Here is a 16,822-nt window from a genome sequence, read left to right as displayed (position 1 = left end):
GGCTCCGGTATAAATAATAACCATGAACCACTTGCTACTGATGGAAAACAAAATGAATATTAACATTTTTTTCATTCCATGAAAGAAAATAAGACCAGGTTAGTTCGCTGACATGTGACATCTGATGGTCAGTAAAGGTAGTGCAAAATGGGCAAGAATCAGTGGACGCAAAGGTGAAAAGGCTTTCCTTTCTTATAGAGCTGTGCCCCCCAAATTTAACAATAGCCGAATCAAGCTCATCAGAAGGATCAAACTTCTGTTTGATCCTATAACCAGTATTGTACTTGCCCATACGAAGTATTTCTTCTATAACAAACATAAACCCATTAGAATGTCATCATGGTTTTCAATAGGACATTTTATTAGTACTGTCTACGAAATGGTATCACAGAGTACTATATTTTGAAACTTTGTATGAAAACAGTGTAGCCATACACGGAATGCAAAATGGCCTTGCTTGTGATACTCGGTGCAATATCTTCACTTTGGCCCTTGTTACTCATTTGGAGGTGCTTGCACTTTAACCTTATTCTGCAGAAAGCTAATATCACTTGGCCGTGACTTCATGGTGGTTTTGACAAGATTTAACTTTGAATTTCGTAACTCTTGCTAGGTTCTTGCAGCTGGTAGCAAGACTATCCACTTCAAGCTTGAGCTTCTCATTATCCCATTTGAGGCAAGCAATCTTTCTTTTTAGCACATCATTTTCAATGGCTACCTCATCGCTACAAGTTTCAACAATCACATCCTTATCTTTTGATATGTTCTCATCATGAGATAAAAAGTAAAGGATATCTAGTAAATCTTCACAAGATATGAATTGGGCAAATAATCAAAAGGTTAGCTCAAGATTCTTGTGGTTGGTATGAAGGTCATTGTAAGACCCCATAAGCAAATTGTTCTAATGTTGAGCCCATCATGTGATTCCGCTAGTTTCTCGTGTTTCTCTTCTAGCTCAATACTAGTAGCCTTCTTCATTCCTAGCTAAGAGAACCTCTTTCTCAAGTTAAAGTTTGCCAACTTTTTCATTTGCTCTCTTGATGACTTTAGTGAATTGTTGGAGCAAACTAGCAAGTTCGTCATATGTTAGAGCTTTGAATTCACTATCTTCACAGTTTCTCACCTTGCGACCTCTTTGTTCATGAGGCATATATGTGCGATGATGTTGGACAAGGTGGAGTAGGAAGTGAACTCTTGATAGAAAGCTTTGCAACACCTTTGTCATTAGTATCACAGGAGGAAGAAACCGGTGACCAATTCACCAATATAAGCTTTGTTACCATTCTTGTTCTTGACTTTGTTGTATATCTTGTAATATTTCTTATTTTTGTGGAACTTCTTGTTCTTATTCTTAATTCTTACCTATCATCCTTCTTCTTACAACATATAAATGAGCTAAATGACCAAATTAACTACAATTGTAGCAATTCATTTCTTCAACTGATTTTTTTGTTGTCACTTCAAAAAGAACTCCTTTTTGGAGTGAAAGCGTAACCCTTACTGTTCAACTTCTTGATTATTTTGGTGGTCTTTGCCATGAGAAAGATATCACATGATTAGTATCTTCATCATCACTTGACTCTTGCTTACTCTTCATCTTCTTCTCTTGATCAACCTTGCAAGCAATATCTTTATTTATGGATTATGAAGAGCTTTGACCAAAACATCAAGAGGAAGTGATGATAGAGAGATTAACTTGATGAACATAACCACAATGCCACAATATTTCTCAACTCGAAGGACTACAAGAATCTTCCTTGCTACATTGTCAGGTGTCATTTGAGTGAGATCAAGAGCATTGAATTACTCTACCAGAACATTCAAGCAAGAATACATGTCATTAGCATTCTCATGAGGTAATATTTCAAATACATTAATCTTTTTTAATAACTTCTCACACTCACTACTAGATCCCTCATGGACACATATCATTTCCCAAAAGAGCATGTGTGTCATCTATTGGCATTATTCACACAACCTACTTATACTGCTAGTGCATAGTGATGTTGTAGAACTTTTTCCTAGGGTTATTTCGAGGTTTATATCCAATATAGGGAACAAGAGACAAGAATAAGATAAGTCAAGAAGAAACAACACCCTTAGCCTACTAGATCCTACTTAGAGTGTTGTTGTTTGTCTGGAACATAGACATGTGCAAAGGGTTTATCACAAGGGCTAGTGACAACAAGGCGTCGAGCATTGTGAGGCTAGCTAAAACTAAGGGGTTGAAAACTAGGAGCTGTAGATAAACTCAGATCACAACCTATATTATATCAGTGAGTGTCCAAAGGCAAGTAAAGAGCTACTGATCAACTTGAACCAAACTCTATCAGTCTATTGCTTTATCAAGATCTGTTAGACTCACATTCGGTACCCATTCAAGCTCCTCTCCACTTCAGGTGTCCACAAAATCATTGTCCAAATTGTCATACTAGTTAATCCATACAACTTATGCTACTTGCGTAATTGCTCAAGAGTGACATACTATGATCACCTATCGACTTTCTGGTAATGATGTAATCACCATGACTAGGATAATAGATATACATCTAGTCCTAGAAACTATATGATAAAGGTAAAAGAACATGAACAACACATATCACAATCAAAGGTAATAAGATCACAAGATATATTGTTCAAATACATGTAACTAGATACATGTAGATATCATCATGGTTATACCTTGAAGACTAATCTAGGATATGCCTTCAAGCCATAGATGATCAACCACTTAAGGAGATCGGTAGGTAGGATGGATACTTGTGCCTAGATGAAGTGCTCAGTAGCCACCGCTAGTGGTTCTTGACCTTCAACCTTGGAAGGGTGTAGCCTCCTAATACAAGGGTTCCTTTCAAGACCCTTTGCTTCAATCTTGAGCCCTCATAGATGCATTTCGAATATATAGGAACTAGGAGAAAACCTAACATGTCAAGGGATCGAGGGGTAGGTTGTCAACTGATGCTAGGATTACATCGGGTGGCATAGATTATTTTGTGCTTCACTGTTGCCTTCCTTTCTAATGAGGGTTGCTTGGGTGTCAAGGTTTAACTTGGAATCTTTCCAAGGGCTTGTTTGGTAGAGCTCCTAGAGTAGCTTCTAGGTTGAATCTAGGAGGAGATATGTTAAGCAGTTTTCTACTAAGAAGTGATTATATACTTATTTTCTAAAATAAACTAGAGGGCTATGAGCTTAAAAGTACCTTCTATTGGTTAACTTCATGCATAGAGTCACTATATGCATCAAGTTTACCCTAAAGAATCATATAGAAACATTTTTAGTCATAGAACCTGGAGCGAGATGAGCTCTACCAAACAGACGCTAAAGGTGGTGTTGGACATCATGATGGACCAGACCCGTTAGGCTCCATCATGGGTGCGTATGGCATCCCAATTTCCATAGCTTCAGCAGAGTGCACCTTTTACCTTGTTGTTTTCCTGATTCCGCAACATCAATAGAAAATAGAAAAGACTTCATGGGTTATTCAATGGAATAGCACAAGAGAAATTAGAACAAATGTGTAATTTTAAATAGTATCAAAGTGCCAACATCATCCTTGATGGTCGTCACCCTATCAAACACTTCATTGTCGATGCCTCAAAATAGTGTTTAGAGTCTTTGCGTTCTAGTTTTCATTGGTGGCCTTCTTGTGAGTGAGGTTTTTGAGATCTCTATGTGGCTAGGTCTAGCACAGTTTACCGTGTCATGGTTTGTAAACTCTCAAATTGATGGCCTCAAGATAAGCCTCCATACTTATCTTTTAATAAGGAAAATCATTGTCATGGAACATAGGTGGTGAATCCTATCCCTGAATCGTAAGGCTTTGATGCCAATTGAACAGATCATGATGCCTAAGAGGGGGTGTAGTGGATGGCATGTATCCAACGCATGTGACCACGACCTAGGAGGAAGGTGGGTGAATTAGGTAACTTCTTACCACCCCCAAAGAGTTTTGAAACCTAGGGATAAAACTATGAAGGCTATCTACTGCTCTACAAAGCACACAGTAACACAGAAGCATAAGTACACGAAGTAAAGAATGGCTCAAAATTTCTAGATCATCAACTTTTGGTCACCAACTTTTGATCTTCAATGCTCATGGACAGTTCTCTTTCTACTCGCAGGTCATAGCAAACAAGCAAAACACATATGCAAACAAACATAGAAAACTAATAACAGTACACTAAAGAAAAATATTTAAAACAACATGCTAAGAGACCAGGCTCATTGCTAAGGTCATGATAAGGCCAAAAAACACTGAAACAGAGCTACAATTAAAAGAAACGGCTACCAAAATATTTATATTCATATATTGTAAAAGAGAAGAAAATATCACATGCTTGATTAATTTTAAGTGAGCAAAATCATGTGAAAAATATTAATTCAGATTAATCAACATGCATTAAATGAAAAAAACAGACTTAAAACTAGTCATGTTTTATTTACAAATGCTTTGATATCATTTATGCCTATTAAACTTTAACTTAAAGAAATAAAATATCACTTGAGAGCATATATTTGAATCTAATATACATATTTAGACTAAGAAAATTTATAATTTAAAAGCATATTAATATTATCAGTTACTCATATTAATATTTATATATAAAACATCAAAATTTAAAACCTATGTTGTTTTAATTATATAAACTAGTTGCATGTAAATTTATTAAATTAATATTTAACTACATAGAAAAACCATATGATATATCAAAACTAACATATAGGTCGCATTGCACAAATCTAACGCGATACCTTGGAATCCAAGTATTGGATTATGCAGATCGTGGCCTCCATAGCTATCAGAGGAGTCCAACTGTGGGAAGGGAAGGCCTGTGCGGCTTGATCCATCCATAAGACAGCTCATCGGAAAAGGGAGAGGAACATATGACGCCGTTAAATGGTGTTGGATTCGCTAAAAGGGAGATATGTCAGTGTAGAGAACGACCATATAAACTTTAGGGTAGGATCGGTTTCCATGGGACGTCAAAGGTGGTAGAAAAACCTCAAGTTCATCGGATGTTCATGGAAAACCACGTGGAGAACTTTAGTTTTAAATCTACAGAGGTTTGAGTGATGGCTACAAAAATGGGTTATACTTAAAAAATGTGTTAAGGAGTTTAGCATTTTCGAAATTATTTAATTTTAGGTTAAAAATAATTTCAGAAAAGTTTGGAATTGGCATTTAAGTCACGAAAAATATTCCAAAATTTCAAAAAAAAAATGTGGAAAATTTTTGGAGACGTTGTGGAACATGAGGAGCCCAAACCAAGTATTTGGAGCTCATAAAAATATTTTAGAGCATCTAAAATTTAGATTGTACTCGTAGAAAAATGAGAAAAAAATTCTAGAAATTTCTCGACAAAGATTGCAAAGATAGGTTGATGTACGATGAACTCAATTGAGTTATTTAGAGTGGAAGAAAAAGGATTTTTAGAAGCTTCAAACCAAAGAATTAAGCTAGAAATAAGGAATTTGATTACATAGAAAGATGAAGACATGACAAAGAAAGGTGATCCCCTTGCAAACATGTTTTGAAGACTTTACACTCGACACAAAATCAAGCAACAAAAAAATGTCACATCAACCAAGAGCCCATCAAATTAATTCAGAAAATTTTAAATATACACACTTTTATATATCTAAATTTGTGAAAATTTAAAGTAATCTTAGAAAGTTTTATACAAATACTAAAACTATTCTTTTTCTTGGTGTTTTCTATTTAGTATTTACAACCCAAAATAGATAGTTTGGAGTGTGATGGATACTCTTTTCAATGGTAATTTGCATAAGGTTATGGTGGACAGATTAAACACCAAGACAATGCTTAAAAGGAGGAACATTTCATCTGGGGATGAAGATGAGCCACACTGTGTCACTTGCAATGACGGAGCTGATGAGGATATTGAGCATCTGTTCTTCAGCTGCAGCTTCGCCAGGAATTGTTGGGTGAAGATAAATATTGAATGAAACCTCAGCCTGTCTTCACCTGTGAATTGCACATGCAAGGCAGCAGCAAAATGTACCCTTTTTTATGAAAATAGTGATCGTTGCAAGTTGGAAAATCTGGAAAGTTAGGAATGACAAAATCTTCAGAAACAGGCCGGTACAAGTTGGAACCTGGTTCACTAACTTCAAAAACCAGTGTCGCCTACAATCCTTTAGATTTAGCGATGACCTTCGGTCCGCTTTTTGCTTCTGGCTAGATGCTTATAGTTAAGGGCTGTTTGTCCCCCCTTGTAAGTGTCTCTTAAATTCTTTATAAATACAAAAATGAAGTGCTGTGGGGATCTGCCCCACAGTTTTTGCCTTAAAAAATGGTAATTTGCATAACCGCGAACTTTCAATGGTATTTTCTGAATGTTGTGATCTTCAAATGCTATAAGACCAATTTTTCCTTGGTTAATACTGTTGACTAATGCCACTAGGTGGGGACTAACAATCCAATTATGTTAGGTCAAGTGGCGTGGCAAAGAAGCAAGAGACCTTTGCAAAATGTTTTGAAGCTAAAGGTGTTAGTATTCCTGTGAGAATCCATTTGAAGTTAGCGATTTGAAAAAAGGTTTGAGAGAGGCACTTGGTGGAGGGTTTGCAATTACCCTCGCCCGATCTCTTCAGGGTGTGGTTACTAGAGAGTGAACGTGCCTGTCCAAATGGTCTGAATGCCCGTGAGACTTTCGATGGTCACCGGAGGGGTGCTGCTGCTGGAGCTTAGGTTACAAGCCATGCATGATAGTTTCTTCCTGCATGGACCTATTCTTCCAGTGCCTGCTGGAGTGGAGGCACCGAGTCTTAGGCCCTGAACATGTGGTAGTGATCAGTTGTGCGGGGGAAGTTTGAATCTCAACAGATAGGTTGAGGACTCATCATAGATAGATCTGATGAGGGGCTCCGAAGATTTCCTGTGGGTAAAATTTGGTACCACATAGAATTGAAATGGCTTCTGGAAGCTTCGGTTCTTGGCACTCAAGTGTTCATTAGAGTTTAGGTCAATGCAGTGATTTAGCGGTTGGTGCATGGCGTGGAGGGACATTGGAATCCTCCAGTGGCACTGGAGCACCGAGCTTAGGGAACGTTGGGAGCTCTTGTGGTAAGCTCCGGTGCTACCACCGAAGCTTTCTGGAATTCTGGTGTTGTTCCAAAAGACAACTTTAGTTGGTAATGGCTACTTTCTTGAGTGGGCTTATAAATAAAGGGCACGATTAGTCTTTTTAGCACTCTTGTTACTCCCATCTGATAACCACACCTATTGGAGCTCAAGAAACCTCTCTACTCACATTTACTTAGTTAAGATTGTATTTGAGTGAGATTGGAGAATATTTGTGCATTGAGAGTTTGCATCTAGTGGCACTAATTAATCGTATTGCTACATGATTCTTGTTACTCTTAGTTGTTGTCGCCACCTAGACGGCTTGAACACTCAATTAGAAATTGTGAGGTGCTTAGGACTTTGATTGTGAGGGGCTCTTGTGCTCATCTCCACCTGCCCGAGGCGGAGAGAAACTCTATGGATTCGAGGTTGTTGGTATACTCCGTGATTGGGTTGGCTTTTAGTACAGCGCTCACATTAGAGCCTATCTTGAGGGTTAGTTGATCTAGCAGAGCAGTGGCGATCCTTGTACACGCCTCAATGAGGATATATGTGACCAATAAGTCACCGAACCTCGCGGCTTATATCTCCCCTTGTGTGGTTTGAGCCATCTACACTTGTGCCTTACTCCTGTGCTTCCAATTTCTAGTGTAGAATTGCTCGTTTTGTTCACTAGATTATTTACCTTGTGTTGTTGTTTCTTGTTAGTGTAGTTGCTTGCTCTAGTGTTAGCTTGTTGTTTATCTTTGCTCACTAGACTTGTATAGGAGCTCTCTTGTTTAGCCGTGCTAGTTGCTCTATTGCCTTGCTTGTTATTAGCCTTGCTACTAAAATTGTGTAGAGTGCTCTTGTTAGACTAAATTTGAATAATGCTTATTTGGGCCATCTTATTATTATCTAACAAGTTTTGTTAATGTTATGTCTTGTAAAAAATTTTAATATGTTATTCACCTTCCCTCTCTAGCTACCGGTCCTTCAACAAGTTTAAGATTCAGTTCATTTTCATCCAACAAAAGAATTTATGTCCTTTATCTAATTCATCCAACTTATTTAGTAACCTATTTTTTTCCTTGTACACCCCACTTATATTGGGTCGACCCCTATTTTGGCCTGACACCTTTCCAAAGCGGTATGACACAGCTTTGTTCGCTTGGCTGATAAGCCATGGCTAATAAGCTCAAGCGAACAGTTAATGACTAGCCCAACTCAAATTTAAATAAGGGTGAGTTGTTGATAGACGAGGTTTTTTCATGTATTTAAGAAACAAATCATCTAGTAGCTCAGGCAGTAAATCATCAGCCAGCGAAAAACCATGGAGGAATCGTGGAAGAAAGCAATCCAATTTCGATGTGCATTTGCTTAAAACGTGCAAGCACAAACTCTCTAGTCTCTAGGAGCTATGCTTTATGCACGGGTGACTTGTTAGAGAGGCTCTTTTCCCTTTACCAGGAAAAAGTAATGCATTGGGGTGTGTTTGGTTGGGCTGTGACTTTTAGAAAAGCTACTGTGAGCTTTGAGCTTTTGAAAAGCTGCTGTAGGATGTGGGCTTTGAGAAACCCAAAAGTCATTTGGTTTGTCACTTGTGGCTTTTGAAAAAAAAAACTAAACGGATCCCAAAAGTCAGTGAAAGCAGGGGGTGAGGTGTTTTTGGATTTGTACTACGAGAAAAGCTGCTTTTGGACCCTTTGGTTGGCTTTTGGCTTTTACAAAAGCAAAAGCAGGTTCAAAAGCCCAACCAAAAGGACCCCAAGAAGCGAGCCATGCAAGACTATGCAAGGCCGCTTCACACGACGTGCGACATGCCATCAATGTTAGTTGTGGTTTATGAAGCCGACGAATGCCCTCTCTTCCCTGCAAGAGAAGCTCATAGATTAATGCACCCATGGAAAGTCGATAGACCGATGTACCAAAACATTAATCCCGGTAATCGCATAACTTAATTCGCCAATATGGCGATTTCCCTCCCTCTCTCCAGTACAAGTTGGTTTTGCAAGCCTTGACAGGCATAAGACTCTATTGACTAAAAAAAACTAAATCTTAAGGATCGGTTCCTCGCGCGAAAGGTGACCATGCACCCTGTAAAACCATCGTCACCTTCAGGACCTCCTGAATAGCAGGCATTAGACAATGGTAAGGTAACCACCAGCTTTGGACAGCTTAGCTCCAGGCCTCATGTAGTTGCTTGATATTCACCTTCAGGAAGCGAGTCTTTGCCACCTTTGCGAGCTCGCTGAGAAGGACGGCTTGTCGCCCTGTTCTTCGGCTCGCCCTTCCGCTTCCCACTCCCAAGCAGTCCAAAAGCAACAGCTTCTAAAGCTTTTGCGGTGGGAGGCCTGTTTCTGGTTCCGTGCCTCCGAGCATTCACCTGCAAAGCAGGATCAGGTACCTCGCTAGGTCTTCCTGCTGCCCCTGAAGGATCACAGGCCATGTTCTTGTCTGAACTGGAGGGAGCTTCATCAACCTTCACGCTACCAAGATTTTCCAATGATGTGGTGTCAATGTTTCGGCTTGCCATATCATCATGTAGTGTTTCCAGTTTATTCAAGTCAATTGGACCAATAACCTCAGCTCTTTCTACAAATTTTGGCTTATCAGCAGTGATCTTTGAGTGAACTTCAGCCACAGCATCAACCTTACACTCTAATGACTTGTTAATTAAGTTCTCCATAACCATTCTCTCATTTTGCCCATCATCGGTAAGAGAGTTCAATGCATCTGCTTTCTGCTCAGATGGCTTCTCCTTTGTAGAACAGCTTGCAATTGTTTTACTCTGAAAAGTGTCGCCAACTTCAACAGCAGCTGGTTTGGACAAGGTCAATGGTGGCTTGCTTTTCTCTTTCTCCAAACCACCACCTTTTGAGAAAGAAAAACTGCGCCGGCTGGCCTGTTCATTACTACAGCTATTTAATCTTCTGCGCTTTGACACTGGGGACAAATACTTGCGCCTTTCAGGTTTTGTTTTGATGCCATAGATGCCTGTCAGATCAACTTTGTCATCATTGTCATTAGAAGAGTGGCCATTAGCAGTCACCATGTTTTGCAGTGAACCAGCTGAAACCATTTCAATTTCCTTGACCTCAGCTTTAACTCGTCCACATTCTTCCTGGTCATCTGATAATCTATCATTGGTACCTTCCTCTTCAGAGGAGCTGTAACCCACCATATTAGATGAATGTTGTGAAAAGAGAAGAGTAATATTTGCATCTGCAGGTAAGTTCCTCAGTTCCCGTACATTGAATGGTTCTTCCCCTTCGACTAAGCTAGTATCAATTATTGTGAACTTAGGAAGCTCCTGATATCCATCTAACGGACTATCCTGGTTCAGTTTCACATCTGTGATACTGCCATTTTCCTCAGCAGTTAAACCATTGTTTATTGCATCAACCTCCAACTCAAGAAGAACAGGATCTGCTGCCACTCTTTTAAGGACATCACTGACAGAATCAAAATAATGAGTACCTTTAGTGAGTTTACTTCTCGAGAACTTCTTTATACCCGGCACAAGAAATACAAGGCAATTCTTAGTTGTGCTAACATCCTTTGGCTGCTCTGAGTGCCACCCTTTTGCAAGCAAACGGGGCCATACAGCTTCCCAGAAAATATCATTTGATCTAGTCTTACTTCTTCTGAAATCACCATTTAAGAACTTGATTATATCTTCTGAAGCAAGTGAAGAACAGTCTTTGCCTGTAGGCAAGTCACTGTGAACAGAGAGAGCATGATTGGGTTTAGATTGGTCTGTAATGAATCCAGTCAAATCATGCTTCCCTTTACCAACCCCAACCGCCTCCACAAAAGTTTCTGCTCCAACAGTGGATTTCAGACTGAAGACAAATTCCTTCAAAGACGTTTGGCTATCACTGAAAGATTTGAAAACCTGCAATATGTGAAAGCAAAACAAATCATATGACGATGCATAAAAAAGAGCAGCATCCTTCAATATTGTTGACAAATATCTGATGTGTGCAGGTTAGTGATTCTTCTGTGCAAGTAAACTAGACACATTAATTGTGCTTGGATATCACAACTTAGTCGTACAGTTATGAACAGAGAATCACAATGGCCAAATGCATGCCTACAACAGCTTCATTTTTTCAGTCTGATGTTTATAATCATAATTCATAAACACAGAAGTCCTTGAAAGCATATTGAAGATCTGAAGGCATTAAGGTTTGCTATGGATGTATTTGAGAGAAAAAAAAAGTTTGCCATTGAGGACCAGACCAATCAAATATGCTTGGATAACCCTTCATATGCTGATAGCTCTATGAGACTAAGGGTGAGTTTGGATTATCTGCTCTGCTCGTATTAGCCATGTACTCCTGTATACAACGTATATTTGGACATGTTGTACACGACTATACATGTCTAATAGCTCGCCTCACCACACCAGGCAAGGACAGGCAAAAACAAGGAAGTGACTGAAAATTGAAGAAATATAAATGGTGCAAATCAAATGTAAGAAATGAAACTATGAGAAATATGTGTTTGCTTTATAGAACAATAGGAATATTTAGGATCCATATGTAACAAGAGAAACTACAAAGAAAATTAAATTTGAAATATCATGAGAATATTTAATACTCCATCTGTTCCAAATTATAAGATGTTTTGACTTTTCTAGATACGATGCTTTTGCTACGTATCTAGATATAGCATATATCTAAGTGCATAGCAAAAGCTATGTATCTAGAAAAGCCAGAACATCTTATAATTTGGAACGGAGGGAGTATTCAACCAAGTCAAATTAATAAGTGAACAAACAATGGAATGGCAAAAGAATCGTTTTTTTTTCTACCAGTGCCACTGCAACATACCTCAATCAACGAATCATGAGCTTCTTTAGGGATTTTAGATTTCAGACGTGATATTAGCTCCTGCTGTCGCCATCCTTGAAAAATGCGTTCGCCAAGAATGCATTTCCTAGTTTTTGCCTTTCTACAGTCCGACCATCTTTTGTATGCATCTCTTCCGTAGAACTTCCCATAGTAGTAAGCAAGCACATCACCAACAGTCTTTGTACCCAGAAACCTGCTCAGCAAGTTGAGATTCTTGCCAAAAATGTAGAGCCCAAGGAGAAAGACTTCTGCCTCAAGATCACTCCAAAGAGCAATGGGTGAATAAGGCAGAGGATTTAATTGTTTGGTTTCTCTCTGCTGCATTATTGAATTATTGGTGACATTCTGTCCTTGAGTGGGGCAAGGGACCATTTTTCCATCATATGCTTGATTACTGTCAGATTTAATTTGAACTACAGGCGCTACTGTATGTGGATCCTGGAATGTTGGATCACATCTGCCAGTGTCATTGCTGGTTGCACAAGTTGAGGTCACCTGACTTTGCGCATCTCCAGTGCTGCCTTTTGTTCCAGATTCTGAACATTTTTGCATTTGTAGTACCTCTTCCGTCTTATTGGCTTCGCTTGGTGATGCCCACGTAATTGGTAAAGCTAACCCAACCACAACAGGGTAACCATAGCCGTGCAATATGGAATCATTATGTGAACTGGCCATGAGCTCACGGCGCTCATCCTCTGTAGCCAGATTGGGGATTTCTGCCTGGTGCTCACTTCCAATGCATGGACATACATGCGAGTCTTCATACATCACATCTGAAGCAAGAGAAGCTTCTGATGAAGGTTGGTGGTCTCCATTGTCTTCAAAATCGAGTGATTCTGGCTCCATCTATCACAATTAGAACAAAAAAAAAGTGCAGTTGTAAAGAGCCATTGCAATAGTCAACAATACAAGAACATGTGCATCATCATTACAAATAATGAAGTTTGTTATGTATTTGAGATAAACTAGGAGCATGCATATGGAAATGTTTGTCCTTTTCCAGAATTCTTGTGACTTAGCATGCATCCCTGTGATGCATAATGGCTGTAGCATTTGAAATAAGTTATCTGCAACAAGAAGGAAACTAACAGTAGTAATTTACTACCCTTGCAGTAAAAGTGAGCATATGAAGTACAGATATAGATGTTGCTATGCCTAGCTGTATCCTGTTCAAGTCTGTAATAATTAAAACCTAGCATAATATCTCAAACACAAGATTAGGGGTGGAAATGTTTTCAGAAAAGGAGTTGACTTTCCTGGCTATTAGTTGCTATCTTACTGTGGAATAAACAGCAGAATGCAATAAGGTTTCCTGCCATGCAAGAAATTGTAGTAGAGAAAACAATACCACAGCAACTCAAGGGTCATCAAAATGGTATACTACCGGTTCGAACAGAAAATTTGCATAACATGGAAATACAGGCACGCTAGCTCTTGCAGGCAGCAAATTAAGTCAATGCCTATCATGTATAAGATTCATCAAAGAGGGGCGATCAATAAACATAGGTCTCAAGTACAAAGTGTGTCGCCAAAGAAACAGAAAACGGCTTGGAGGATTCAATCACTCCACAGACCACAATCAGTGCAAAATTATTTAACAGCAGCAAGCCATCAAGCACTGCACCATCATGAACAGAACCTATCGACCAACATGTTGTCCAGCTCCTCACCGTAACCATGAGCCTACACGACAACAACCAGAGCCACTAGATCAAGCAAACCAAGTAATTCCACAGGCACCGATCAAGCCACGACTTGCATCCTGCGAATCTATCTCAGACCAGGCACCACCACAATCCTACCCACGACTGCGAATCCTGCAGACACCGTGGAAACCAAGCAACCGACCACCAGCAGCCGAAAGGAGAAACCGAGCACAGGCTCGCGGCCAAGAAATACGGCCGACCAAATCGACGCCCGAGCCAGCACCCAAGAACGCGCGCCCACGGGGAACAAAGCACGGATACGAGCCTAGAGAAACACGCCGGGAGCGCGTGATCACGGACGAAATCCTCACGGCCGAACCCAGGAGCGTGCCCCAAGGCAACAACCCCATCGCAAAACGAGGAACCGCGCGACACGGCACCAAACGAGAGCAGCGCGGCCCCCCAAGCGAGAGCACGAACGAATGCGAGATTAGAGGGAACAGGACAGACGGGCAAACCTTAGCCTCCATGCACGCCGCGCTGGCGGCTCCTCCCCAAGGCTCCGGCCACGAGGAGCCCTCCGGCCTCTCGGACGAGAAACAGACGCCCCCGGCCGGTAGCGAGAGAATCTGAACCGGACGGCAGGAGCGGCGAGATTCACCGACGGTTTTCGGGAGGGAAGAGCACGGAGCAGCGCGCGCCAGGGTAGGGCGAGTGGAGAGCACGGCGAGGCCGAGGACCGGCCGCGGGGCGGTGGTGGGTTGGAGTGTAGAGGGAGAGAGGAGGCGGAGCGGAGACGGGGCTGGAGAGGGGGTGCTTCGGGCTTTAAAGACAACAAGGAGAAGAAGGGAGGAAGAGAAGAGAGAACGGTGACAGGGAGAGACACAGAAATTGGTGGTGTGGTGGTCTCGCGGCGCGGTAGACCGGCGGAAAAATGGACCGGGCCCGGGTTTGGGCTGCCTGTATTGAAACGAAACTACAATACGAGGCAAATCAATAGAAGGCAAATACGCGTGGGTCACGCGTGGTAGGAGTAGCAAATACGGAAAAATGGACCGGGCTCGGGTTTGGGCTGCCTGTATTGAAACGGAAACTACAATACGAGACAAATCAATAGAAGGCAAATACGCGTGACCCACGCGCGGCAGGAGTGGCAAATACGCGTGACCCACACGCGGCAGGAGTGTGTGTGACGTGTCGTACGGTAAGAGTGTGGCAGATACGCGTGACCCACGCACGGCAGGAATGTGTATGACATGTCGTGCGGTAAGAGTGTGGCAGATACGCATGACCCATGCGCGGCAGGAGTGTGCGTGACGTGTCGTGCGGTAGGAGTTTGCGTGACCCACGCGCGACAGGAGTGTGTGTGACGTGTCGTGCGGTAGGAGTTTGCGTGACCCTCGCGTGATAAGAGTGTGTGACCCGTTGCGCGGTAGAAGTGCACGTGACCTGTCGTGCGGTAGAAGTATGTGTGACATGTCGCGCGGTAGGAGTGTGCATGACCCTCGCGTGATAGGAGCGTGCGTGACCCTCGCGTGATAGGACTGTGTGTGACCTGTCGCGCAGTAGGAGTGCACGTGACCTATCGCGCGGTAGCAATATGCGTGACCCGTTGCGTAATAGGAGTGTGCATAACCCGTTGCATGATACGAGTGTGTGTGACCCTTACATAGTAGGAGTGTGTGCCATCTGTCACGCGATAGAAGTGCACGTGACCTATCATAGTACGGAGTGCGTGACCCATCGTGCAGTAGGAGAGCACTTGACCCATCAAGACCACGCACATTAGGAGGGTGTCGAGACCGGCGGAAAAATGGACGAACACCAGTTTGGGCCGCCTATATTGAAACACAAACTAGGATCACAATATCAGACAAACCAATAGGAGGCAGATAATGTGTGACATGTCGCGGAGTAGGAGAGCGTGTGACCCGTCACGTGTTAGGAGAGCACGCGACTCCTGTCCTATTCATCTTTCTCCCTGACCACGCGCACAACGAAGGCATCAAGACTAGCAAAAAAATGGACCGGAGCTGGTTTGGGCTACTTGTATTGAAACGGAAACTAGGATCACAATACCAAGCAAACCAATATGAGGCACATAGTGTGTGACCCATCGCGCGGTAGGAGAGTATGTGACCTGTCACGTGGTAGGAGAGCACGTGACTCGTCACTCATTAGGAGAGCATGTGACTCCTATCCTATTCATCTTTCTCCATCGACCACGTGCATTAGGAGGGCATCGAGACCGATAGAAAAATGGACCGAGACCGTTTTGGACGCCTGTATTGAAACAGAAACTAGGATCACAATACCAGGCAAACCAGTAGGAGACGGATAATGTGTGACCTATCGCACGGTAGAAGAGCACGTGACCCATTACGTGGTAGGAGAGCACGTGACTCGTTGTGTCATAGGAGAGTGTGTGACTTGTCGCGTGGTAGGAGAGCACACGCCCCTTGTATTATTCATCTTCCTCCATCGACCACGTGCATTAGGAGGGTGTCACGAGCACCATTCATCTTCCTCCCTTGACCACACCTCCGTCGCCCCCCGCCGCCCCAGCGCGGTGCTGTAGGGTTCGTCGGAGCTCTACGACCGCGGTTGTGGAGCTTTGGCAACACCTATCACGTCTATGGTGGCCGCCTTCTTCCCCTCTCTGTCCTGCAGCGGCGAGCTCCAGCCATGGCACCCTCTGCCTAACCTGGCTTGGACGCCTCCATCATCGCCAGGGCCTCTAACCGCTTGGCATTGCTTCCCCCCTCCCCCCGCCCCCCGAACCCCCTTCTATGCCCACTGGAGATGAAGAAAACTGAAAAAGAGAGGAGAGGCAAGAGAGCGGGTGCTGAACTTACCTGACACCAGTGAGCTTGTTGTCTCCGATGCCGGCGAGGTCCTCGCCAGAACCCTAGCTATGGGTGCGGTCAAGCACAGGCGCGGGCGGGAGGTAGAACTCGAGAGGGAGAGGGTGGGCCAGCCGCATTGTGTCGTCCATTGATGGTCACGTATTTAATTTTTCAAGGGTGTGTTTGCTTTGTTAGCTAAGTAGGAAAATAAACCATGTCGGCCAAAAATAGGTTAGGCTAACAAATCATTTGGCTTCGCTGCTTTGGTAAGGATTGTATTTGGTTGTTGAGCTTGGTTATTAGAGCATGGTGATGCTTTCTTTACCTCTTTGCTTAGAGTGGTGAATGGCGGAATGGTAGCAAATAGTCATAAGTGTTCGTAGAGCCTGATTGGCTCAGATTTGT

The 16,822-nt window shown here is 42.3% G+C and overlaps 1 protein-coding gene across 1 annotated transcript; it reads right to left on the bottom strand.

Moving 5' to 3' along the window:
- On the bottom strand, window positions 8,982–14,432 carry LOC8082297. The gene is made up of 3 exons (XM_002465238.2): window positions 14,090–14,432; window positions 11,905–12,771; window positions 8,982–10,964 (listed from the first exon to the last, which is right to left on the bottom strand). The coding sequence occupies exons 1-3, from the start codon at window positions 14,099–14,101 to the stop codon at window positions 9,258–9,260; spliced, it is 2,586 nt and encodes an 861-aa protein (XP_002465283.1). The 5' UTR covers window positions 14,102–14,432; the 3' UTR covers window positions 8,982–9,257.

Source organism: Sorghum bicolor, chromosome 1 (assembly GCF_000003195.3).
Source record: "Sorghum bicolor cultivar BTx623 chromosome 1, Sorghum_bicolor_NCBIv3, whole genome shotgun sequence".
NCBI lineage: Eukaryota > Viridiplantae > Streptophyta > Magnoliopsida > Poales > Poaceae > Sorghum > Sorghum bicolor.
Note: the sequence above shows the minus strand (reverse complement) of the source record. Positions and strands in the feature narration are given on the sequence as shown.

Excerpts from the sequence above, each read along its gene's own strand:
- LOC8082297 (XM_002465238.2), bottom strand. Across the intron at positions 10,965-11,904 it reads CTCATGATTCGTTGATTGAG|GTTTTCAAATCTTTCAGTGA; the intron begins GTATGTTGCAGT and ends CACATATTGCAG.